This window comes from Anomaloglossus baeobatrachus, chromosome 7, assembly GCF_048569485.1.
Source record: "Anomaloglossus baeobatrachus isolate aAnoBae1 chromosome 7, aAnoBae1.hap1, whole genome shotgun sequence".
NCBI classification, from domain to species: domain Eukaryota; kingdom Metazoa; phylum Chordata; class Amphibia; order Anura; family Aromobatidae; genus Anomaloglossus; species Anomaloglossus baeobatrachus.
Window position 1 is genome coordinate 239,542,408 of NC_134359.1, and position 27,882 is coordinate 239,570,289.

General features: G+C 44.9%; 1 protein-coding gene across 1 annotated transcript in view; it reads left to right on the top strand.

Moving 5' to 3' along the window:
* Window positions 1-27,882, top strand: part of XYLT1 (xylosyltransferase 1) — a 458,133-nt gene that overhangs the window by 356,852 nt on the left and 73,399 nt on the right. The window contains exon 6 of the mRNA XM_075317980.1: window positions 27,413-27,629. Within this exon, the coding sequence (XP_075174095.1) occupies window positions 27,413-27,629 (217 nt within the window). The remainder of the gene's footprint in view (window positions 1-27,412; window positions 27,630-27,882) is intronic.

Here is a 27,882-nt window from a genome sequence, read left to right on the forward strand (position 1 = left end):
AACTGTGGTAGACGACTTGTTCTGGTTCTCTTTCCTCTTGTAGCCTCCCAGGTCATTAAAACCTTTCATGAATCCCACTAGATTTCCGCATTTAGAAGGTGGAACATTTGTGATCGTAATGGTACCGGGGACGGAGAGTTATGGCAGGTCTATACGATATGTTTCATAGCAGGTGTATTTTTTATGCGCTTGCTTAGATCCAAATGGACTCCTTGGAAAAAATAAAACTGTTTCGCTTTCCCTGTTTATTATAATATCTTCCAGCATTGCAACGTCTTACAGGCCCCCAGTTACCTACAATGTGGGTATGTTTTAATGAGAAAAAAATCAGTAAAACAAGATGGAACCAATATAACCCAGCTGGGTAGCTACAGTAAATTAGATCGCTTCATATACATATATTGTACCACCAGGAATACACAAATCTATTACTCCAGGTCATACAAACTGCAAATTCTACAGCTGGAAATGAATTGCTGAATAATTTCCGATTTCACTGTTTTTTTCAAGTACATGAAGCATTTCAAGGGAATCTGTCACAAGTTTTTGCTACCTCATCTGAGAGCAGCATGATGTAGGCAAAGAGACCCTGAATTCAATGATGTATCACATAGATTAGTTGCTGCACCCATTCTGACACAGTGAAAGATTTGAGATTTTGCATGTAGCAGTGCTGGGAGGTCTGCTCCCACCCACGCTAAGTTTATAGGGGAGGGTTGAGGGCTGCACCCACCCACGCAAAGTTTTTAGTGTACATTTTCATAGACAGAATCACAGAGGGGGCGGAGTTGGACTATAACTCACAGGCAGCTGAGATCCACTAATGATAAAGATAAGAGGCTTAAGCTAACATTGTAGGTAAACAAAAAAAGACTGTGAGATAACAGACAAAGGGCTGAAGTCTTCATTTTAATACTTTCACTATGCTGTCTTCAGGTTACATTGCAGAAATCTGCTGACATAGCCCCTTTAATATACGCAAAATTTTAGAGGCAACAGCAACATAAATAAAATAAAGCTACCCTTACATTAGATATATGGACCTGTATTTACCCATTGCAGTGATATCACAGTTTTTAGCATTATTTTCACAAAATATTACATTAATAATCTTTATATAGCGCCAACATATTTTGCATCACTTTACATACATCAGTGACACTGTCCCCATTGGGGCTCACAATGTAAATTCCCTATCAGTATATCTTTAGAGTGTGGGAGGAACCCAGAGAACCTGCAGGAAACCCACACAAACACAAGGAAAACATACTGTGCAAACCCATTTTTGATTTGAACCCAGCACCCCAGTCCTGCAAGACTAAAGTGCTAACCACTGAGCCACCATGCCAATGATCAATGACCGCAACCTTTAACAATAATAAGTCACTTAAGAATGACTGCTGATCTACTGAGAATTAGTTTTTTGGTGAAGGGGAGGTTGTGAGTTTTTTTTTCCCTTCTTGGGTGATGCTCCTGAATGTATTAATGTTATAATGCATGCAGGCTCATAGATTTACCAAAACACAGTAAATAGAGGGATCCGGTCTACGAGCAAAGATACCTTCATCTTCCTCAGCTAGAGATTTTGCGGGTTATTGATATTGCATAACCTGATTGATCAGGGATGCAGCTGAGATGGTGTTCTTACTTTTTGGGGCCACCCTTAGGACTACTTTCGGAGGCCAGGGCTGTGGCCGGAGCAGTAGTTGACATTAGAGCTTTTTTCTGGGTAGTGGTGTTTACTGATTTTGTGTCCTAAGTAGTAGCTTCTTCAGGATCTTGGAAGGTATTCATAATTGTGACCAGATCTAGGTCATTAATGATCTCCTCTTCAGTATTGCCCTTTGCAACTTTCTCCGAAACGGGATTTGAGCAAAACATATTTGATGTCTGCTCTGAATCGGAGCCACGTGTCTCATCAAGGTTGGTACCAGACCTACAAATAGATAAAATATACATGAAAAATTAACAATAATGGCCAATGTATTGATACTTTATGTTTAGACACACAAATCCATGACTGCAGGCGGAAAATTGAGCTGCATCAGGTAAATCTATGGCCAGTGCGTGCAGCTGCAGACCCACTTTTCAGCCTCTACTAACACCTTTATCGTCAATTGATAATTAAAAGCAATTAAACCACTTGTAAGATAAATAGTACTCTCGGACAAATACAGTACATAAAACAAAATAAACTTTACAGGGAAGCTTTCACGTTGGATAACGCTATAAACCTGCAGATTTAGGGTTAATAGCATTAGAAAGATATCTGGCTGTCATGCTGAAAGTGTGGCTACTGGGAAAAAATGAATTTCACTCCTCTCGGGAGCCGCGAGCTTTTATTTAAACAAGTGTGCCACTACGACTACAGCCATCACTAACTGCACTGAGAGCAACAACTGTAAGCATGCCCCAGCACTTTAACTGAAAGCCAGCTGTGGCCTGATGCACTGCAGATTTGGTTGTCAGACAAAAGTGCTGGATGTGCTTTCCACTGTCGCTTACTTATAGTGAGCGATGACTCTAACCATGCGGTCATACCTATATGACTGAAAGCCGGCGGCTCCTGGGAGGAGTAAAGTTCATTTTCTCCCAGGAACCGCACTTTCAATATGACAACTGGACATCTTTCTAACAGTATTACCCCAAATCTGTAGGTTTATAGTATTATCCAACATGAAAGGTTCCCTTTAAAGGTTGTTTTGTCACGTTTATTTTCTCCCGCACTTTCTGTATAGTTTTCGGGCTCTTTTTTTAACGATATTTACCGCCAAATTAACCCTAAATTTGCAGGTTAATAGCGCTATCTGATGCCACAGGTTTCCTTTAATAAACGGTTTGGGAATTGCTGAAGTTCCTGTTTAATTGGCAGCTCTGCTCTGGAAACTCTTTGGTTAATTTCATGGTAGCTTTCCTCCAGATTACAATTTCTGGTAGTCCATAGCTAGCCACTGGGCTAGCAGCTCCAGACTGACATAAAGTCCCCCTTCTATATTCTCAGGAACTTCGAAACTTCAGAAATCATTCAGCTGAGACGTCTAATCTGCTAATTATAATGTAATATGGAACAGCAGTATTAGAAATTCCCTATACGCTGATGAAAGCTATAGATCCAGGCTGGGGCTCTGCTCCACCAGAATCGATGCGGGGTGGCGATAAGAATATGAGTTCTGCAATCAATGCAGTTTAGATATAGCCTGTGCATAAGACACAAGATATCAAAGGCACATTTAATTGCTGAAGCTGTGGTAACCATTACATAATCAATTACTACATGGGGAAATGATGTAAAGCATATAATTTATGAGGATGAAAATCTCATTAGCAGCGTTAAAGTAGTCTAGTGGTGACAAAGACTTCAATATAGATCCTGAAAGAGCCGACCATGTAATAGTGTTTCTGGTCACTACTGACCGTGCAATATTATGACAGCGTTTGTGCCTGTGATTCTCCTATTTATGCGGATGGCCGTTGAATTGACTTGAAACATAAATGTAGATCTCTATGAAGGGTAACTGAGTAATAGCACAGGCAAGCTGCCCTATAAATGGCTTCTATGTGTTCAGAAGCTTCATTGTGCCATATTAATGGTTCTTCATGGCTGTATGTGGAGGTGGAGAGACTGTTAAGGCTAGGCGCACACCAGTGTATAACATAGACGAGGGCTATCTGATGTTTTATCAGATAGCCCTCGGACCACTGTTATACTATGGGGCAGTGTCGATCAGTGTATTTTTATTTCTTAACCAATGTCCAGGAAATAGAAATCTACGGCAAACACCATCCAATATTCCAAAGTGCTTTATTCCAACATTATGTGCAGTTAAAAGCAGCGGGGAGAGAGCCGAATGCAGGCCCCCTATGGACGACGACCGTTTCGCACTTCCTTGTGCTTCAACAAGTCCAATCGATTTGATTGGACCCGTTGAAGCACAAGGAAGTGTGAAACGGCTGTCGTCCATAGGGGGCCTGCATTCGTCTCTCTCCACGCTGCTTTTAACTGCACATAATGTTGGAATAAAGCACTTTGGAATATTGGATGCTGTTTGCCGTGGATTTCTACTTCCTGGACATTGGTTTGGATTTTCTCTTTCCTTGTCTACGTGCACCCATGACCATTGTTTCCACAAGGAGGAATGAAGCTGACCTATAAGTCCGGTGACAAGGTATTGCACGGTTTGGTGCAAAAACCGCCTCTGCATATTGTATTTTCATTTCTTGCCAATACAGTATGAGAAAACAATCACAGCATGCTGTGATCTGATGGCGCATATCCATTCAAGCCTACTTACTGTGTTTCCCCAAAAGACACTGTCTGCTATTTTTTTGCCCCGAAAAAAGCACTAGGGCTTATTTTCGGGGTAGGTCTTATTCTCAGAGAAACATGGTTGGGGGGAGGTTTACCCCTCAAAAATGCAGCTCTCCCTTCCCAGGAACATCATATTTACCAGACCCCGGGTGTCTGCATTTCTCCCAGGTCCTCCTGCATTCCTTGGCAAGCGCTCTCAGCAGGTATGCTCCACGCCATCCTCATCTCCTTCTGGCCGACATTCACACATCAAATTGCACACACACTCATCTTACACAAACACACTCATGAGATTGCACATACAATCGTGTTTGCGTACACTCAGCAGATCCAGTGGTACCACTTGCTTCTAGCCAGCAACAGACTCTCTGCTCTCTTGTCTCTATGATCTGTTCCACCGCTGGGTCCTCCATGCATTCCACCTGCAGGCTCTAGCGCTCCACTGCACAGCGTCCCAAGTCCTTATACTGGCCAGAAGCAATCATTATCAGTGGATGTGGTGAATGTGTGTGTGATCTTATGTGTGTGTGTGTGCATGTGTGTGCGATCTCATGTGTGTGTGTGTGATCTGGTGTGTGTGTGTGTGAGATCTGATGTGTGTGGGTGTGTGTTCCGCCGCAGGTCCTTAATGTGTTCCACTGCTCAGTATCAATTTAGGGCATGTGCACATGATCAGGATACAGCAGGTCCTGACCTGCGGGGCCGCGAGTCTCCTCCACAGGAGACCGCAACTGCTCGTGCCTACTATCAGGGTACAGGCTGCTGCAGTCTTTTTTTCTGTACTCCCTTGCATCTCTACAGCAAATACTTTACATGCTGCGGCTTGCTGAGACACATCACAGGTCAGTGCGTGAACAACAAGCACAGTGGTCATGGGATTTCTAGAAATCCCATCCACCGTGCTTGTACTGTACAACGCAACGTTTTTAAAAACGCAAAAAAATGCTGCATCCAAAACGCTGTAAACCCTGATCGTGGATACGCTGGCTTAGACTAATTTTTGTCTTTATCCTCGAGGTGCTGTGTTGAGCAGACAGTGGATTGTGCTGTTTTAATTGTTTGAGTTTGTTTAGACTGCATTGTATGACCTCTCTATTTTGTTTGTGATCATTAATTTAGTGCATCATCCATCATGTGGTGATGTACATAATGGTTGTTGTATGCCTCAAGTAAAACGGTTCTACAATGTCTGAGTGCAGATGAATCTACTGAAATCGGCAACAGGCACCCCATAGCACAAATGAAATTAGAAACTCCTAAATATGTTGGCTTGTTTAACCCTTTTCATGACATATCACTTCCAGTTATTTATTCCAGCTCCCTCACTTTGATGTGAGCTCACACGCTAAGCCCGCATTTTTCCCGACAGATGATGGCTGAATTATTCAGACATCATCTGCCTTCGAACAGCTGCAAGTTGAGCGGAACTGTTAAGTGTTGCGGTCAATCTCTGACAGTGGTATTTAATGCACTACTGCAGGGGGCGCTCCATCTTATGCCCCCATCAGCGCGCCTATGACATTATTGTGGGGTAGTCTGGTGAAGACCCCTGTGCTTATAATAAGTATAATGAGAGTTCTGTGAAAGCCAGCATTTAGTTGGCATTAATAAGAGACCATGATTTTTTTTATATCATATATAGCAGTGCTGATGCACTGCTGTGTAGAATACAAGCAATTGGATGACCAAATACAGTGAAAAGTAAAAAAAAAAAAAAGATTTAAAAAATATGAAAAAATAAATAAACGTTTAAATCACAACCCATTTCCCCCCATAAAAATTAGTAAAAATAAAAAACAAAAATACACATATTTGGTGTCACTGCATTCATAAAAGTCTGATCTATCAAAATCTAAAATAAATTAATCCGATTGGTGAATGGTACGAGAAAAGAAATCAAAACTCCAGAATTATGGCTTTTCTCCCACTGCACAACAAAAAAAAATGTAATAACAAGGGATCAAAACATTGTATCTGCTCCAAAATTATATCAATAACAACATTGACTGGGAGCCTAAAAAGGAAGCCGGGAGAATCATAACGTGAGGTCAATTTTACCGTAAAATGAACACTTTAAATAAAAAACAATTGTGGAATTGCTGTTTTTGCACGTTGAATTTTCTACTCGCTTTCTAGTAGATAACATGGTAAAATGTACGGTGCCATTCAAAAGTACAACTTTTCTCACAAAAAATTAAGCTCTCACATGGCTATGTAGATGGAAAAATTAAAAGGTTATGACACTTGAAATAAGGGAAGGAAATAATGAAAGAGTAAAAATGAAGAATTGCCCAGATGGGAAGGGGTTATCAACTACTATGATATTGATGATTGTTAGGAAAGTAGAACTCTTAGGGGCCCTTTGCACACTACGACATTGCAAGCCGATGCTGCGATGCCGAGCGCAATAGTCCCCGTCGCAGATGCGATATCTTGTGATAGCTGCCGTAGCGAATATTATCGCTACGGCAGCTTCACATGCACTTACCTGCCCTGCGACATCGTTCTGGCCGGCGACCTGCCTCCTTCCTAAGGAGGCGGGTCATGCGGCGTCACAGTGACGTCACACAGCAGGCGGCCAATAGAAGCGGAGGGGCGGGGATGAGCGGGACGTAAACATCCCGCCCACCTCCTTCCTTACGCCTTGCAGACGGGACGCAGGTAGGAGATGTTCCTCGCTCCTGCGACTTCATACACAGCGATGTGTGCTGCCGCAGGAACAAGGAACAACATCGTACCATAGCTGCAGCCAAAATAATGACCGACACTACACCGATCATACGATACCAACGCTTTTGCGCTCGATAATCGTAGTTAAAACGATTTGCACACTACTATATCGAGAGCGACGCCGGAAGTGCGTCACTTTCGATTTGACTCCACCGACATCGCACCTGTGATGTCGTAGTGTGCAAAGGGCCCCTTAGGGGTACTTTACACGCCGTGATATCGCTAACGATTGCTAGCTATGTCTAGCGCGATAGCACCCGCCCCTGTCGTATGTGCGACATTTGGTGATCGCTGCCGTAGCGAACATTATCGCTAAGGCAGCATCACACGCACATACCTGGTCAGCGACGTCGCTGTGACCGCCGAACAATCCCTCCCTCAAGGGGGAGGTGCGTTCGGCGTCATAGTGACGTCACTGCGGTGTCACTAAGCGGCCGGCCAATAGAAGCGGAGGGGTGGAGATGAGCGGGATGTAGCATCCCGCCCACCTCCTTCCTTCCTCATTGCCAGTGGACGCAGGTAAGGAGATGTTCGTCGCTCCCGCGGTGTCACACATAGCGATGTGTGATGCCGCAGGAACGACGAACAACATCGTACCGGTGGCAGCAGTGATATTAAGGAAATGAACGACGTGTCAGCGATCACCGTTTTGGAATGATTTTGCGATCGTTGAGAGTCGCTCAGTGTTATACGCTGCGATGTCGCTACCGGCGCCGGATGTGCGTCACTAACGATGTGACCCCAATGATATATCGGTAGCGATGTCGCAGCATGTAAAGTACCCCTTAGGATAGGTGATTAATATCAGATTAGATGGGAAAACCATACCCATATGGGGTTATACAGAACCATAGAGCTGTATACCCTCTAAGGGTACGGTTCCACTTGCGTATAGTTTCCGATGCAGAAGCGATATGCTAATTACCCTCTGCTGCGAGCGTCCGCTGAGGGTCATGCGACTGTGATGCGATCTTGCGATCACATCACAGTTGCCGAGAAGAGGGAGGGAGCACTTTCTCCTCATCTTCTCCGTGGCTTTTCTCTGCATATATCTTACTGCAGTCGGATGACATGCGAGTGCAGTGCATTGTTTCACACGCTCCCATAGACTTGTATGGTGGTTTGTGAGCCGAAACCCGCTACCAAACTCAGCATTCTGCAATTCATTCCGCATGCCGCTATGGCATGAGAACTCAATCGCAGATGGACACTGCCCCATAGTTTTGCACTAAAGTGAGAGCAATCCGATGTTTTATCGAATTGTACTCGTCCGTACAAAACGTAAGTGGAACCAAATCCTTTGGGTATGTGGCCACAATCAGATCTCACTGCGACCTGGATGCAGCGGGTCCTGACCTGCGCGGACATGAGTCTTCTCCGCTGGAGAACGCAGTAAACCGCAGCTGCTCATACCTACGATCAGGGTTCAGTGCGCTGCGGTCTCTCGCTTGTGTACTCCCTACGGAGGACGCATGCGAATTCGCAGCAACCAATTGACATGCTGCAGTCTGGAAAGTCAGTGTTTGCTGCGGAAAAAAACAAGCACAGTGGACACGGGATTTCTAGAAATCCCATCCACTGTGCTTGTACTGTACAACGCAGTTTATTGGACGCAACGAAAACTCGCTACATCCAAAACGCTGCAAACACTGATCGTGGGCATGCAGCCTAAGAGGGGTCCTCTATATACAAAAGAGTCTCAACAACATGGCAATGTGGTCAGCAAGCTCAATAACAGCTGTATGTGTCTTCAAGGTGTGATAACAGTGCCATAGGCTCTCCAAATATTTCCTTCCACTGTACATGCACACGCCATGAATTATTTGTATTGTTCTATTCTCAAATTATAAACGTATTTGCTATACAGAGAACATCAGATGATTTAGACACAGTTTTTAGTCTTATTTTTCCTGAATTAAACACCTTTTTCTGCTCTATTTTTGGAATTTGCACATTGAACTGGCCAGGATAAAAGCCTCGGCTGCTGTACGGGGGAGAATCTTCCTTTTATGTAACATCTGCGTTTATTGTAAATATGAAATTATATGTAATTAAGTTTAATTATGACTGGAATGGTTCCTGAGTGTACAATATTTAATGCATTATCTGTATTTAAAAGTCAGTCTAATTAGCGCTATTTTCTTCCCCGCTTGATGATGTGTATCAATGTGTGCAGGAGGAGGTAACATTTCTAAAAGTATTAAAGGGCACGTTGATGTGGCACTGAAAAAGTATGCAGCTTTGTAATCTGTTTTGAAGCCAGAACGCTCACTACAGTTTGAGGCAGCTCCGCCAAAATGGGCAGAGGAGCCGAGGTGGGTGGGGTGTGGGTATGCCCAACGGTCAAAATAAGCAAATATTCGTGTTCCTTACACCAGTAATGTTCCTGTAGTCCCTGGAGTGGCATTTTTGGTGAAGCACACACCACTGAGAAGAGGCATGCGCCTGTTTATGAATTTGGCACACACCACTGAGAAGAGGCATGCGCCTGTTTATGAATTTGGCACACACCACTGAGAAGAGGCATGCGCCTGTTTATGAATTTGGCACACACCACTGAGAAGAGGCATGCGCCTGTTTATGAATTTGGCACACACCACTGAGAAGAGGCATGCGCCTGTTTATGAATTTGGCACACACCACTGAGAAGAGGCATGCGCCTGTTTATGAATATGGCACCTTTTATTCCTGCGTGCCCCTCACTTAAACTGGTGGACAAAACGCCAGTCTTAATAAATTGAGGCCTATGTCTTCAATAAAATATCAATATTAATAAAGGAACGTGACCTTTAATGAGTTTGGCACATTATACTCCAGCGAGCCCTCCATTAAGACTGACATGCACAATGCCAGTATTAAAGGGTTATTCCCATCTCCAAGATCCTATCCCAATATGTAGTAGGTATAATAATAATATTAGTAAATACCTCCAATTAGAAATGTAGTATAGTTCTTCTGATTCAATATGTCACTTACCTCATGTTCAGGACATTGCAGGACCTTAGGTATCCATGGTTATAACCAAAAGCTTTAAAGGGAACCTGTCACCGGATGTTTATAATACTCACCTAACGGTCGGTGCGGAGCAGACGTTCGGATGGGTGTCTCCGTTCTCCGGGTCCACGCCTCCTCTTTCGGCCATCTTTGTCCTCCTTCTTCTAGGACTAGTGTGGATGACACGTTCTACGTCATCTACACTAGCCGACATTGAGGTCCTGCGGCAGGTACACTTTGATCTGCCCTGAGTAGGGCAGATCAAAGTATTGTAGTGCGCCTGCGCAGAACCTCAATGTCGGCTAGTGTAGATGACGTAGAATGCATCATCCACACTAGCTTCAGGTTCACATAATAAGTTCTCCTCTTACAATTTTTTTTTTATTGTTTCATATTATTACACAATTTTTGCATATATTCCCTTGATATTGTTAAAAATTTTCTTCTATAAAAGTTCTTTTTATTAGCATCCCTAAGCATTTTCACTGGTCTCCACAAGATTTTATTTATTCGTTTGTATATTTTATTTAAACCCCTCAGATGACCTTCAGTTACCTGCGCGCCCTTTTTTGAATCTAGCGTCTTGTATATAAAGATCTCCTGTGCAGTGTATCTTGATGTACATCAGTGGTCTTTGACTCCTGATGAAGGAGTCAGTCAAGACTCTGAAACGCGTAGAAAAATAAAAATCACGAAGATTAACCCTTGGATTAATTTCCTGATTATCTCCATGGCAGCGCGGTTAACCCTTTTCTCCCTTCTGTTATTATCCTATATCTGCCGGGTACGCGGCAGCCTATGTGGTTCATGTTATACTCTAATGGCAGTTGTGACCCTCACAACTACCCGAGGTGAGTGTTTCCAATCATTTTTATCTCATGCTATTAGGCTAAGACACCATTTGCGTCATTTGTCTCCTCCAGAATTTGTTCTAAAGATGAGGTAAGCGACATAGTGAATCAGAAGAACTATACAACATTTCTAACTGGAGGTATTTTCTATTATTATTATTATTATTATTATTATTATTACACCTACTACATATTAGGTATGATCTTGGAGATGGAAATACCCCTTTAAGGAGTTTGCCCCTTTGTGTTTTGTGTTTACTCAACATTCTCCAGATTTGTACTTTTGTTTTTGAAGACTGTAATACATATGAAACGCCCGCCCCGGGGCCTGCAGGGATGGCACGGTCACCGGGCCGGTGGTATTCGGGGTCAGGCTGTGAGTGGCCCGACCCGGCTTCCGTCACCCCGGCAGGTTTCAGTAAAAGGAAAGTCCCAAGGTCAGTCCAGCGTTACAAGGTGGGGAAGGAAGGAGGACACGGGGTTCCTGGGGAGCTTGCCATCGCACACGGCGGCCACTGAAGGCCTCCTCTGCCACCGCTCTCCCCCAGGAAACAGGACGGGGACGGGGGATGCTAGCAGCGCCACCCGTGGTATGCGGCCAGGTGTTCAGCCACCTCTGCACAGTCTCTCTCCAGGGCAGGTGTTATAAGCAGCCAGATGGAATCGCTCCCCACGGGTGGAGCGGGGGAGCCACGGGAGGTTAATGAGACCCAGGGCAACAGTCCTCAGGGACACCGGGGGCACAGGGCGGCGGCATTACTCACACAAGTCACGGAGTGCGGGTTCCAGTTTCTCTTTATTTAAAGTCCCCGTTCCACATCGCACCCAGGTGCTGGCCCTCGCCGCCTGTAGCCTCTGGTCGGTCCTGGGCAGGTAGGAGGAAGGGGTCTGGTGAGGTGATCTGGGGGTCCCTCTCTTTCGGTGCGTTAATGCTATCCCCGTGGCATGGAGCATCTGTTTCCCTCATCCCGGTAGCACATTACACCACCCGCCACCGGGTACAACATTCTCCAAAGATCCCCAGTCCTCACCTCCATTCCCTTCCTCAGATGTTATCAGCCCTGGTCTCGAGGCATCTCCACAGCAGGAGCTCTCAGCCTCAGGTCTGTGCTCTATCACAGCCTGTCTTGTTCTGCCTAAACTTTTCTGTCTGCTCTGCACTTCACTACTCATTTCAGGCCCCCCTCCCATCAGGTTGTCATGGGGACCTGCACACCTGCTAGTTAAGGAGACAGGATGAGTCATGCAGGCTAAAACTACATGCTGAAGAATTTTTAACTCCTTCTTGCCAGTGTGTGTGTGGACTCTTCTCTTCTTACCCGGGAAAAATGGGGTAACATTTAATACCCTGTAACGACCCGGTTGCAGGGGCGTTACACATACTCCAAAAAGCTAAAAAAAAAATCCTACTAGGGCTTATTTTCGAGGAAACTAGGGAGGGAAGAAAATTATACTAACCTCCTGGACTAACGCCACTTCTCCATACTCAGCATTCTCTATGTCTACCGGGATCAACATCTGGCAGCGGTGGATAACTCTAGGTAATTAGTGGTTACTGAGCGTTTCTTCTACTGCTGCAGTCATTCAGTTGCTATGTGTTGGGTGCATCAGTCCTGCGAAACAGGGATGGGGGAGCGGAGCCAGTACGAGAGGTATCTATTTGTTTCTTTTTTTCCACTCACTTGACCATTAATACGCGGTTATTTAGTGTGAACAACCCCTTTAAAGTGCTTAGAAACCTTAGACAACTGAGAGAGATGCTGGACGAGAGCAGCACAAACCTTTTACTTACCGTATTTTTCATTCAAGACGCACCGGATTATAAGACGCACCACAAATTTACAGATAGAATAGTTAATAAAAAATGGGGTCCATCTTATACTCTAGTGGTGTCTTAGTGGAGGGGGGGCGGCAGTGGTGGTGGAGCGGGGTCACAGGAGGCACGGGCGCTGCAGTGGGGGCTGTGCTGGCTACGGAGGGGGCTGTGCTGGCTTCAGGTGCTGTGCTGTCTGTGTAGAGCAGGGCAGTGCGGTGGGTGTTATAGATGCTCTGTCTGCGGTTCGGGCTTCAAAGAAATGGTGCCTAAAGTTGGCACATGCACAGATTGAGCTCTCAGCTTAATGACAAGCCGAGATCTCATCTGTGCACGTGCCACATCAGGGTGCCATTTTCCTTAAGTCCACTGCTGAAAGATGAGTGGGCATGAGGCGGCGCATGCACAGATGAGATATTGAGCCAAGAGCTCCATCTCCGCACGTGCCATCTCCGGGCGCCATTATTTGAAACCCACATCCCACCCGCCGCACCACCCTGCTCCACACAACCCCCACCGCAGCCCTGCACCGCCAACAGAGCATCTCACCCGTCGCACTGCGCTGCTCCACACAGCCCCCGACTGCAGCCAGCACAGCCCCCACCGTAGCCAGCACAGCACCCCGCAACCAGTACAGCGACCATTCTCCACCTCACGGTAAGCTACATTCGCATTATAATACGCAGCCCTCATTTTCCTCCCAAATTTTTGCGAGGAAAAGTGTGTCTTATAATCCAAAAAATACGGTAAATAATTAAATAAGAGAATTTAAACTTAGGTAGAATTTTGATCAAGATAAGATTTTGGATAATTTAGTGACAAAAATATATAATTGGTGGATAAAGGATAATCTTGATCGACCTAGGTGTTTTTTCAACCTATGTAACTATGTAAGTGCATGTATGTTTATATTATATCATGAATTATACGTAAAAAATAAGGGGAAAAATGATAAAAACCAGTAAAAAAATTCCAAACCAAAAATGAAGCATAAACTACGTGTATTGGCTATAAGGAGCACCATAAACACGTATTTAAGGGCATATATTATCCATTTCTTAGGATCCAGGCCACTGTTTCTCCGGCCTATAGAATACAATAAATAAATCAATTTTCCGCTTATTCACTTTGATTTGACAAAAGTGAACCACAAACAGGTCCAATTGATTTACCCAAATAGACCTCATTTATCAAACTGTCTCGCAGAAAAATGGGCCTCATTGTCCATAGCAGCCAATCACAGCGCGGCTTTCACTTTGCTCCAGCAGTTTGCGTTCTCATTAGTTGCTATGGGCAACAAGGCTAGCGCTTTCAGTAGTCAATTTTGATAAATAAGGGTGAATGTGTCCCAATAATAAATGGAATTATAGAAATAAATGAATACATTTGTCTCCAGTAGTCACATTGTGGATTGCCCTATGTGATAAATAGGAGACTTTGATTTTTCCTCGGTCCTCCCCGCGGTGCGGCCATGCTGTACAGGCTTTCTATAGACATCCTATGCATTTTGTACAGTCGTGACACAAAATGATATGATTGTTACATGGCGGTGGAATATGCCGAGCACAGAGGCCATTTGTTATAAAAGCCCAGATGGTTTAATAACAGCTGAGGGGTAAACAGCGCTGTGTCTGCACCACATCCCATAAAATGCCGGCATACATTTCACGCATAACAGTATGGCGGTGACACGTATTCGGCATAGAGCAATTAGCATCATAGCAAGTGGCCCCGCGTATCCCATTCCTTTTCATGGTCCTGACTGCGGTAATGGGACATTAAGCCTGACACAACCTCATTCCTCATTAATTATTGCTCTATTAACCCATGCAGGGCAGGCCTTGCCTGTGAGAATGTTATATTCCTATTACTGGAGCCTGCTAGGGAAAAATAAGAACAGAAATATATGGAAAAATAAATCAGTGAAAAAGAATGAAACTGAGGATCTTACCAATGGCAACCAATACATTGCCTAGTGTTTCCCCGAAAATAATGCAGGGTCTTATATTATTTTCTGCTACAACCATGAACAATCCACATTTATTCTTGAACAAAAATCAACATTTATTCAAATATAATCATGTGGAACATCAGCATTTTGTGTTAATCCTATTACTGATTCAGATGCACATATTCTTATCTGATCTGCTATTCTCATGGTACAGAACCAGTCCTATAGTGGTGGGTACATACCATATTTACCTGCTTAAATGTATTATTCTCTATGTACTAATAAGGTTACCCCCAAAAGAAAGCAGACACCCCTAAAAGAATCGCACTTACCAGACCCCAAACAATTAGAGTTGGCAAGTGAATGGGCTCTCACATACAAACCTGCATCGTTGTCAGATTCCTTTGCGTTCTTCAGCGGTTGGCTCCCCCTGGTGACTGGAAGCGGTATCACTCGCACGGCATGATATTGGTAACCAAGCAGCAATGTAATGCACCTGAAACGGCAAGTGACCTCACAGCGACCCAGGTCTCTTTGTGAGAGCCCACCCACCATCAGCAGCTCGCCAACTGTAATAGTGTGGGATCCGATGAGTGATGACGCCATCCACATAGGTGGGCAAAATCTCCATATTCTTAGCTCATGCTGACGCACTGCGATCTGCCCTATTACAGGTGTACTGCCCCGCGAGCTCGGCTGCGACCGTCGAGCCGCTCGGATCCGTGCTCGTACGGTGGGTGGCTCGAGCTCCTCACGGACCCTGGGGTCACGTCGCTCTGCAAAGGGGTTGGCGCTACACGCAGGGACTTCGGTGGGGAGTTCCACGGCCGGGGCCGCTGTGGTTTGGAAGGGATGTAAGTTCGTGACGCCACCCACGGGTTGTGGTGAATGGATGGACACCACCGCTGCCGTTAACTAGGCCTCCCGGGGACGGTGTTGCGCAGCTTGGTGTTGACCCCTCCGTGGGTAGGGGAGTGATGGTCCCAGGGGCCCAAAGGAGGTGCTGAGGCATGGGGACAGGTGCGTGCGGGATGCTGGTGCGGTGGTGCGTGGCCCGAAGGCCCTGGTGTACTCACTATGACACAATACTTTGGAGTCTCTGGTAAACCAAACGGAATGATGAACGGGGCCCGCAGCCGGCTGCACCTTCTCCCTTGTCAGGTTGGTGGTTTCCGCCTTTCTCCTGCACCTCTTTGTGTGAATGTTTGACTCCTAAGCCTAAGCAACGGTAGTCCGCTCCACGGCTTGCTGGGTGTCGGAAGAGCCCTCTTTGCCCGCAGACGCTGGCCCTTTGGGTCTCTATGCCTTGACGGTGGCTTTACCCTGTATGGTTGGGCTGTTGTCTTCTAACGGGTCTTGTGTGGGAAAGGTCCTTAAGTCCAGTCCTCAATCAGTTGATTTGACTCGGCCCTGTCGGTTCGGGGCTTTGTACTGGGTCTGAGTACCCCTCCTGGTGCTCCGGTTTCCAATCAGTTCCCCGGTTCGGTACCAGCGGGCCACCGCCCGAATCCAGTCCCTTCGGTTCCACCGGCTGTAATTCCAGCTCCTGCAGGCGGCCATCACCATCTGCCTCCTTGCTAGAGGTGACTGGGCTCCAACCCAGCCACCTGAGTAGACTATTGGCAGGCCTGGTCATAGGTCTGCCCTTGAACTCGACCTCTCTCCTTCACTGTCAAGACTAGACTCTCTAGAACTAGTGTCCTTTTTCCCGCCTCCAGGCCTGTGAACTCCTCAGTGGGCAGAGCCAACCACCTGGCTCCACCCCCTGGTGTGGACATCAAACCTGGAGGGTGGTGACAAGGTTTTTAAGTTTGGCTGCTGTCACTTTTTTAGGGAGCGGGTGTGTGTGCATGGGACTACCTGGGATGACCTGACTAGTCCAGGGCGTCACACAGGCAGAGCCAAAAACATAGGTGCAACTGTTAACCGGTGAGTTCTCTGTGCAAGTGCGAGATTTTGCACGGCGATATGGATGACGTCACCCACTTCATCCATATCACTGGGCAAAATCTCACGCCTGCACAGAGAACTCACCGATTTGCACCTGTGTTTCTGGCTCTGCCTGCAACAGGGCAGAGCGAAGTGCGCCTGCGCGAGCTGGGAATATGGAGATTTTGCCCACCTATGTGGATGGCATCTGAGGCGTCATCCACGTCAATCAGCACAGAAGGAGGGCGAAAGACAGGCCAGGAGGAGCAGATTAGGACGCCCATCGGACCAGATTTTATAAAGGTATTTTGGGGGCCTTAGGGTGAGGGGTCAGGAGGTAACGTGCATCTTTATAGAATGCAGCACAGGCGCTGCTTAAGGTGCTAGTTTTATTTTAAACGGCCAAAATCTAGTGACAGGTTCTCTTTAAAGAATTAAAGAAAGTAAATGGTGGTGGAGATGAAAAACCGATGGGAAACCAGCCTGTTGTTCTGCAGCATATAACAGCTCGTCATTACGCATCAAATAAAGATTTGTGCTGAAACTGTCCAGAAATGACTGAATGACCTATTCTTCGCGGCTTTGTGAAATGTTTTGCACTTAATGTTAAGAAAATTGTGCAAAAGAAATACAAATAAGCTCTGCAATTTCTGTGCCACGGTTGCTGTAGGAGCAGAACAAAATAAAGAAATGAAAAGAGAAATAAAGAAATTATTTCTAGTCGGTGAAGTACCATGACGGATCCATGTATACATCTCCAGTCACCTGGGCTTGCCTATTCTCAATGTTAATGACAAATCATTGAATAGATACCATATCGTACAGTTCAACTATGACAAACCACCACTAATTGTCACACGAGTGACCAGTGACAGGGAAGTCAAAGTAACCGGAGGTTGGGAGACAGGAGGTCACATATGGAACACAGGGATGAAACAAAGCCGAGGTCAGAACACACGCCAGGGGGTCGGAAGCCAGTAAGTCATGTAAGTTACTAAGGGGTTAAACAGAACCGAGGTCAAAACACATGCCAGGGGGTCTAAAGCCAGGAAGTCATGTTAGGTACTAAGGGGTTTAAGCAGAGCTGAGGTCAGAGTACACACCAGGGGGTCAGAAGCAGGAATTCACGTTAGAGTCAGGGACACAGTAGGAGAGGGGGAACAGAGGTTCAGGGTAGGAGGACAAGATCAAAGTACATACAGGAGCCAGAGCACTTAATGCAGGCAGAAACTATGACTGGCGGCGTTCCAGGTGAGATTCTCCCTAATGAAGCGGAGCAATCAGCCGGAACGAGGCGCCTGAAGAGAGGCCCCTCCTACACCAGCGTAGGACCCGAGAACGGGAGACTACCTGTCCACTGGAACAACTACAAAAAAGAACATAAGCTCTGATGAGTAGCAGAGCACCGCAGATCAGAGGCATGACATCAATATTACAAAGTAGACATTGAACAGATCCATATCCCCAGTCCATCATATCATGGCCATTTTAAGCCAAGCTCTTGTTGCATGTAAATTAAAATAAAAAGCATGGATTGTTGCCCCTACATATGAGCGTAAGAATTCTTCTCCAGTGTACGCCGGCAGAATATGCAATTGTGGGTTATTGATGTGGGCTGAGAAGCGATCCTCCGAGAGATATATATGTCAATCCCTGTCATTATAATTAATTATCACCCCTTGCATCTCCTTCCATACTGCGTCCTATGTCACTCCCAGTGTACAAATCACAAATTAGGGGCAAACTGTAAGGTCAGCATGCATTCAGACATGAAACTCATTAGCAACATATTAGCAGCATGACAATAGCAGCTAACTCTGATTTATACTAAGGCTTTGTTCATTGATGCACTTTTTTAGTGTTAAGTATCTCATCCCACATAGAATATAATGTAAAAGATTATTGTTGGAGGAGGGGTGGCCTAATGCGTTAAATACATGAATGTAATATATATATTATTTGCAATCTGCTGTGCTGCACTGTTTTGCTACTATATATATAGGTAAGGTATGCAGGTAAGCTGTGTTCATCGTTCCCGGGGTGTCACACCGAGCGATGTGTGCTGCCCCGGGTACGATGAACAACCGGCGCAACAAAGAAAAATAAACGACATTTTAAAAATGAGCGACGTGTCAAAGATACACGATTTGCGAACATTCTGCGTCGCTCGTAGGTATCACACGGGACGACGTCGTAAACAATGCCCGATGTACGTCACGAAAACCGTGACCCCAACGCAATATCGCACAATAGATCGTCTCGTGTGACGCCCGCATTAGCCTATAAAAGCTCTTTGATACATCTGATTTTTCCACATAGGAGAAAAACTAACCAGTTATTCTGATCAGACTTGATCAGATTATGGTAGAAGAGTCATGAAATTTTTTAATTTTTTTTTCGTACCTGGAGAAATAAAAATTTCTTTCACTGACCTATTGACTTGCATTGCCTATTTTGACCCAAGTCTTGGCCAACAATCGGATATGTCTTCGCAATTTTGCACGGACCCCTTGGTCCGCGAAAGATGATGGGCATGTGACTGGCCCCATAGACTAACACAGGTATGTGTGCTATCTGTAAAAACCACAGATTTCACTCATATGTATAAACCAAATGTGTGAATGAGGCTTAAACTACTTAAACATTAATGACCTTTCTTAGGATAGGTCATCAATGTCTGATTGGCCTGGGTCCAACGACCCGCGCCTCCCCCTACGAGCTAATCTCGGTGTCGGCAGCAGGAAGCTGGAAATCATCAGTTTTGGAGTTGCTCCATCTTCCGATAGTGGCCATGGTCCGGTACTGCACATCCACCTCCTATTGATTGGCATAGGAGGCGGATGTGCAGTACCCAGCCGCAGCTATTATCGGAAGGTGGAGCAGCTGCTGAACGGACCATTTCTGGCTGCCTACTGCTGCCAACATCACCAAGAACAGCTGATTGGCAAGGGTGCAGGGTCCCTGCCGATCAGACATGGATGACCTATCCTAAGGACAGATCATCAGTGTTTAAGTAGTAGACAACCTCTTTAAAGAGGACCAACCACCAGGATTTTCCTCTATAAATTAAAGCACGTACTATACTGCTGCTATCATGCTGATTCTAAACATACCATTAGTTGGGAGATCGGATGTATACTTTCTGAAATACAGGCAAGTAAAGTTTGTGGAATGCTCTGTTATTTGAATGATAGCAGCTACAGAATATCTAATAGGTGGGTCGGGTTTTGCTAGTTATTCCCACCCCTGTCTGCTGCCTGTCCTTCCTCCCCCTGTCTCTGTTATTACTATTACAGGGGGAAGAAGGGGGGAGGAAGGACAGGGCAGGCAGACAGAGGCAGGAATAACTAGGAAAACCCGACCCACCTATTAGATATTCTGTGGCACCTCTCATCAAATAACAGTGCATTGCACAAACATTACTTGCCTGTATGTCAGAAACTATACATCCGATCTCAAAACTAAAGATATGTATAGACTCAGCATGATAGTGCGAATATAACACTGGCTTTAATGGTACTTTACATGCTACGATATCGGTACCGATATCACTAGCAAGCGTACTCGCCCCCGTCGGTTGTGCGTCACGGGCAAATCGCTGCCCCTGGCGCACAACATCGCTAACACCCGTCACACGGACTTACCTTCCCTGCGACGTCGCTGTGGCCGGCAATCCGCCTCCTTTCTAAGGGGTACTTTACATGCTGCAACATCGCTAGCATTTGCTAGTGATGTCGAGCGCGATTGAACCCGCCCCTGTCGCACGGTCGATATGTGGTGATCGCTGCCATAGCTAACATTATCGCTACGGCAGCGTCACATGCACATACCTGCTCTGCGAAGTGGCTGTGACCAGCGATCCGCCTCCTTTCTAAAGGGGCAGTTCGTTCAGCGTCACAGCGACGTCACAGCAGCGTCACTGAACCACCGCCCAATAGAAAAGGAGGGGAGAAGATGAGCGGCCGGAACATGCCGCCCACCTCCTTCCTTCCTCCTTTTCCGGTGGACGGAGGTAAGGAGATGTTTGTCGTTCAAGCAGCGTCACACATAGCAATGTGTGCTGCCGCAGGAACGGCAAACAACATCGTACCTGCAGCAGCAACGATATTATGGAAATGAACGACGTGTCAACGAGCAACGATTTTGCACTTTTTTGCGCTCGTTGATCGTCGCTCATTTTTGTTACACGCTGTGATGTCGCTACCGGCGCTGGATGTACGTCACTAACGACGTGACCCCGACGATATATCGGCAGCAATGTCACAGTGTGTAAAGTACCCCTAAGGGGGCAGTTCGTGCGGCGTCACAGCGATGTCACACAGCAGCCATCCAATAGCAGAGGAGGGGTGGAGATGAGCGGCCGGAACATGCCGCCCACCTCCTAACTTCCGCATTGCCGGTGGACGCAGGTAAGGAGATGTTCCTCGTTCCTGCGGTGTCACACATAGCGATGTGTGCTGCCGCAGGAACGACGAATAAGATCGTACCTGCAGCAGCAACGATATCTGGGAAAGGAGCGACGTGTCAACAAGCAACGATTTTTCACGTTTTTGCGCTCATTGATCGTCGCTCCTTGGTGTCACACGCTGTGATGTCGCTAACGGCGCCGGATGTGCGTCACTAACAACGTGACCCCAACGATATATCGTTAGCGATGTCGCAGCGTGTAAAGCACCCTTTAGTTTATATAGGAAAATCCTGGTGGATGGGCCTCTTTAAGTCAGTGCTTCTAAAAAAACCTGAAAGTGAATGTATCATCTTTTTTTATTTTTTTTGTACCATAAAACCTAGCTTTTGCTTTTTTATATGTTTCATGTAACTATCCATATACAAAAAAAATGAGTATATGGCATTTTTCATATTGGCAACTAGAGCAGACACAAGAGTCTGAAACCTTATTAGGCTCACTTTGAAGAACAGTTCGACCCCTATATTCATAACTGCTGTTTCTCCACTTTGCCAGAATAATTTTTGCTTTTTTTTTAGTGGCTTTAGTATTTGTGCTGTATTCTCCATGAGTTTTTGGACAGTTTTTAGACTTTTCCTCTACAATTTTGCTTCTCCCAGCCTAGGCGCCCCTGTTCTGTCATTTCATACCCCGTGACACTGTCCCATTGAAAAAAATACAAAATAACTACAAATATGAAAATAAAAATCAAAAAGATTAAGTATTTTCTATAAATATTTCAAAAAAACTGACCCGCACATCCTACAAATGTGAATAGGTGCCAGCTGAAAAAACATAGCAAATATAAAATGCATACAGCTGCACACTAAAATGCCAACAATGTATAAGGGAACTCTGGTACTGCATTACTGCTATATGAAAAAATGAGATCCAAATAGTGGCATTTCAAGTTAGATTTTTTTTGTCTAGCTGCCCAGACACGAATGTTTTTAACCTAGATAGTGGCATTTTAGTTAGGTACCCGGATTGTTGAGATTTACCTTGCCGTTGGTTTCCGGGCTTACATGCATTGGCCAATTCATAAACTAAAAATCTCATTTTATCATATAGCAGTAATGCAGTACCAGAGTTCCTTTATACATTGTTGGCATTTTAGTGTGCAGCTGTATGCATTTTATATTAAGTATTTTCTATAGTCTGAAGGAAGCTCAAAATAATATACATGGTATTATATTGACGTCACCATTTGGAAGCATTCGCCTCATTCTGTTTCATCGCCCCTGCTTTGCACTCTGCTGGCTCATCAGCGTATCCGTTGTATGCAATATATTCAAAGCAGCGACTGCTACCAGAAAAGGGCGACAAATGCAAACAGAAATTATAAGTAATTTCACTTTTCCGAGGGATCGTAGATAAGTACATATTATTATAATTGTAATTACCAAGCAGCAAATCTAAAATTATCCATTATTGCCTGAGATTCTACTGTTGGCATTACAAGCTGCCTCGGCACCTCCCGTTCTCCCCGCGAGGAACTGTGACTTACGAGTCCTCCTATTTAAATCTAAGATTGTATTTGCTTTAGTGCCAATGACAATTCTTGAGTTACAATTACTGGAAGGTTACGCCGCAAATGTGTTATTTTCCTGTCACTCAGATATTATTTTATTCCTAAATAAGACTGTTATGTACTTTTTTGTTTATGTGAGCCAGATATTGTGATAATGGTAGTACTAGTCAGTGCAGAGAAGAGGATTGTGGTTTTTTTTTGTTTGTTTTTTACTTCCATTTATTCTTAAAAAGGAATATACTGTATAGCGGGTGAAATAAGTATTGAGCACGTCAACAATTTTCTAAGTAAATACCGTATTTTTCGGATTATAAGACACACTTTTCCTCCCAAACGTTTGAGAGGAAAGTGATGGGTGCGTCTTATAGTCTGAATGTAGCTTTCCGGGGTCACAAGAGACCAGGGGAATGCTGTGTGGGGTCTGCAGAGGCTGTGCTTGGTCTGCGGCGGCTGTGCGGAACCTACAGTGGCTGGTGCTGCGGCAGCTGTGCGGGGTCTTCGGCAGCTGGTGCTCGGGCGGCTGTGCCGAGTCTGCAGCGGCTGTGCGGGGTGTCTAGCAGCTGGTGCTGTTGCCTCTGTGCGGGGTCTCCGGCGGCTAGGGTGGCTGTGCCCAGGTCACTGGCGGCGGGTGCTAGGGTAGCTGTGCGGGGTCTCTGGTGGCGGGACTGGCTTTGCGGGGCGGGCGGTGATGACTCCAAATAATGCCGCCCGGAGTTGGCCCGTGCGCAGATGGAGCTCTCGGCTCAAGCTCTCATCTGTGCTTGTGCCTCCTCTGGCCCATTGATCTCCCAGAAGCAGACTTAAGGAAGATGGCGCCCGGAGGTGGCGCTTGCGCAGATGAGATCTCGGCTTGTCATTGAATTAAGAACTCAATCTGCTCTGACTACGGGCGCCATTTCTTTGGAGCCGCAGCCCAAGCCCCAGCACGACTACCCCAGCACTAGCACAGCTGCCCCAGCCGCCGTAGCCCGAGCTCCAGCCTCTGCCACATCCCAAGCACAGCCTACAGTTTCTGGGATACCCACCGCCCCTGCCTCCTGTGACTCCATTCCACCACCACTTCTGCACCCTCCAGTAAGACACCACCGGATTATAAGACAGACCCCATTTTTTTTCACTTTTTTTGCTTTGAATTTTGGGTACGTCTTATAAACCGGTGTGTTTTATAAACCGAAAAATACAGTATCTCTCTAAAGGTTCTATTGACATGGATTTCTCACCAGATGTCGGTAACAACCTATCCAATCCACACAGGCAAAGAAATCACATCATATATGTCTATAACGTTATGTGTAATAATGAGAAATGACACAGGAAAGTATTGAAAACATGCAGAAAAAGAGATGCAAAAAGCCATGGAAAGTCATGACTCCAGCTGAAGTCTATCAGTATCTATCAGAGATCTGCCCACTGCTGTTAACCAGTTAAATCCTGCTTTCAATCTTTTATCTACAAGCGTTCATAGGTTCACCATGATGACAGGCACAGGTGTCTTCAGCAGACCCCTCTCTGTCATGACAAGCCATGGAGGCCCCATGATGATGTCACAACAGCGCCAATTGACAGCAGGAATGAAGCGCCCCACTGCTGGCTTGTGTTAAATTCTTTCTCTCCTCCCGACCATTTAAAAAATATATAATTTATAAAATGCTTCCAGAGGACCGGACCACTCATTGACAGCTTTCTGTGTACACTGTTTATTGACAGAAAGCTGCTAATCAGTGGTGAGAACATGGTTGGACCTAGTCTTCTACTGATAATCTCCTGGTGATAAAACACTGATTTTATTTAAACAGCAAAACACTGTCCAGCAAGTGACATCACTGAAATTAGGGTCTGTGCCCTTACATAATGCTGATCTCATTACATAGCAAAAACCTGCTGGCAAATTCCTTTTAATAGTTTGCCTCTAAGGGACAGTATGGTAATATATGAAGATATTATACAGCAGTACAATATAATACAGAACATAAGGAATTTGCGTGCTTCACTGCTTACTCCCTGGCGTATGGTAGATACAACAATAGTGCCATGTGTTAACCCATAGCGAGTGAGATTTTAATAGAATGCAGTTCTTCCGATTTTGTTAATTTTTCTACACACAGGATTTCAATAATTGTGTTGCAATCGGTCACAATCCATGGTTGTGTGAAAATTTGCAGTATTCGTAATTGGTTGTGTTTATGTTGTTCTTTTAGGCTCTTTCGTCCCAATTACAATTAATGGAAACATTACTATTAGGGATGATCGAATACCTCAAATATTCGGCTTCGCAAATATTTGCCGAATAGGTCGCAGCTATTCGACTATTCGCGAATATTCAATGTGCAATGTAAGTCTATGAGAAACCCGAATAACAACTATTCGGAACTATTCGGGCTTCCCATAGACTTACATTGTGCATTGAATATTCGCATAGCGGTGACTTATTCGTCGGAAATTCACGAAACCGAATATTTGAGGTATTTAATCATCCCTAATTACTATGGATCATAGAAATTGTTATAGATCTATTTTTTTCTGTCACCATATTTCACCAAAAATACACTGATGCATGGGTTTTTTTTTTAGGAGCGCACTGTTGGAATGTATTTTTTTTTCTACCGCCACAGTTTACCAAAAATTCACCGATACATGATTATTTTTCAAGGTCGCACTCTTGGAATGGCTTTCTATTACATTATTGCTGCCCTATGTACATTAACCTTTGATGTACTTTTTTTTATTTTGCTTTTATGCCAAAATTAGGAATTGATCCTAAAAAGATCCAATAAGAAATGGAATAAAAGGGGATTTTGATGCTGACACTAATTATATTCACTCATGGTCTTAAAGAGGACCAACCAGCAAGATTTTGCTATATGAGGTAAAGGCAGTGCCATACAGGCAGTAAGATTCTGATTGCAGGCATATCTGTTATAGAAAGATCCAATGCTTGGTTGAGTAAATATCTTTAATTAAAGTTGCAGAAAAGCATTACACTTTGACAGGTGTAACATGGGCGGGTCTTTGTGGGTCGGGCTCTGGCATTTATTCCTCATCCTCCGGTGTCCTCCTGGCTTGCCTCCTTTTCTTTATTTGAATATTGTGCCACCATTCCTGCTTTTGGCGGGGCGTTCGCATTGCCACAGTACTCAGGTTTTCATTAAAATGGCACCGAAGTCCATGAACTCTAGCTCCATTTTATTGAACACACTGCGATGAAGAGTATGAGAAGCATCGTCACGTGTGCAGTTTTTATTTTATTTTATACATCTGCGCATCGCCGATGCTTCTCATAGTCTTCGCCACAGTGTGTTCAATAAAATGGCTCTGGAGATCGTGGTGCATGTATGCGTGCACTCCGGGGCCATTTTAATGAAGACCTGTGTACTGGGGCAATGCACACATGCCGCGAACAGCAGCCAAGAGGACGCCGGAGGAGGGGGAATAGAACCTGACCCCCAAAGACCCGACCATGTTACACCAGTCAATCAAAGTGCAGTGTGTGATGCCAAACAACCAGGTGTAATGAGATGCTAGACCACTAGGAGTCGCTAGATACCCTACTGGAGATCTGTGGGGAAATCGAACTAGCCAGGGGTCAAGAGCTGGTAGCTAACATCAGTAACAGAGAGAGAAGCCAAAGTCAGTGTGCGAGCTGAGAGTCAGTAAACCAGGAAGTCATGTACAGTACCCGGAAGAGAGCGGAGCCAGGGTCAGAATACAAGCCAAGGTCAGTAGCCAAGAGGACAAGTCAAGTACATGGGAGAGAGTGGAGCCGGGAATCAGGAACAAGCAGAGGGTCAAGATGGAGTAGGGGAGGAGATGGGACAGGGTACGAGGAACTAGGAAGCGGGACAAGATCAGGTCAGTCACTTACTAGAACCAGAGAATTATCACTGAAAAACAGGAACTATTACAGGTGAACAGGCTGCCGGATAAAGCAAACCATATCCCAGAATGAGGCTTCAAAGAACAGACCCATACCACACAGACTAGACCAGGAACAATTAATTCACTGGAGGAAAATATGAAGCCCAGTACAGGCTCTGCAGGAGAGCAGAGCACCGCTAATCAGAATCATGACACAGTGCTTTTCTTAAGGTTTGATTAATGATATTTAATCAACCAAGCATCTGATCTTTCTATAACAGGTATGCCTGCATTCAGTATCTTAGTGTCTGTATGGCACTGCCTTTACCTCATATAGCAAAATCCTGCTGGTTGGCTCCCTTTAAGCCACTTGCACATGTTGAGTATCTGTTGATCCAAAACCAGGAGTGGGTGATAAATACAGAATTGGTGCTCGTGTTTCTATTATATTTTTCCAATGATTGTTCCACTCCTGGGTTTGGCTACAAATAGTGAGGTAAAAATAACTCACCAAATACTCTACGTGTGCACGAGGTCTTGATTAGCAAATCACACTCCTTTTGTTCAGGGAGGCATTCTCTATAGTAGAAAATAATGGCCACCTGCTCAAAAAAGCTAATAAGAGAGGTGTCGTGAGCATGTGGAATAGAACGCTCTGCTGCTGTGACCCGCAGATATATAGACAGTGTGTGGTATAGGTTGTCTGCAGGTCACAGCAGCGGAGCTTCCTACAGCACATTCTCGTCAGAACTCATCCTATTAACATTCAAGGACAGGTTTCTTCCTTGGAGAAAACCAGTGTGATTTGCTAATTAAAGCTATTAAAGAATTTATTCATAATTACATTTCCTTTCTTTATCTTTTTTTTTTCCTATTCCCAGAGAACCCCTTTAAGCCAAGAAAAATATTGAAAAAGCCTTCTATTATGGTTATATATATATATATATATTTAAAAAAGGATTTGGAATTGTAGTGAATTTTTCTTTATATTTTGTTTTACAGATTTATCAGAAAGCAAGGTCTGGACAGGTTATTCCTCGAATGTGACACCCACATGTGGCGTCTCGGAGACAGGAAGATCCCAGAAGGCATTACTGTCGATGGGGGCTCAGACTGGTTTCTTCTGAATAGGAAATTTGTGGAATATGTGACCTTTTCCAATGATGATCTAGTTACAAAGATGAAGCGATTCTATTCCTACACGCTGCTCCCTGCTGAGGTATGTTACCTATATACCTTATCTGTGATATACGAAACCATGGAGACGGCTGATTAGTGAACGAAGTCTCTTTACATGGATCTAAGGTGTGCATTTTAATGGGCCTCTATACGGAGCCTCTGCGCGATGAACATAGTATACCCGTCTTCATTAACCTATATTAGAGGGAATACATCACCAAGACATTTCTATGCTACGAGAATTGTTAAATACTTTAGAAATGTCAATAAACTCATTTTCCTTTCATCAGCTT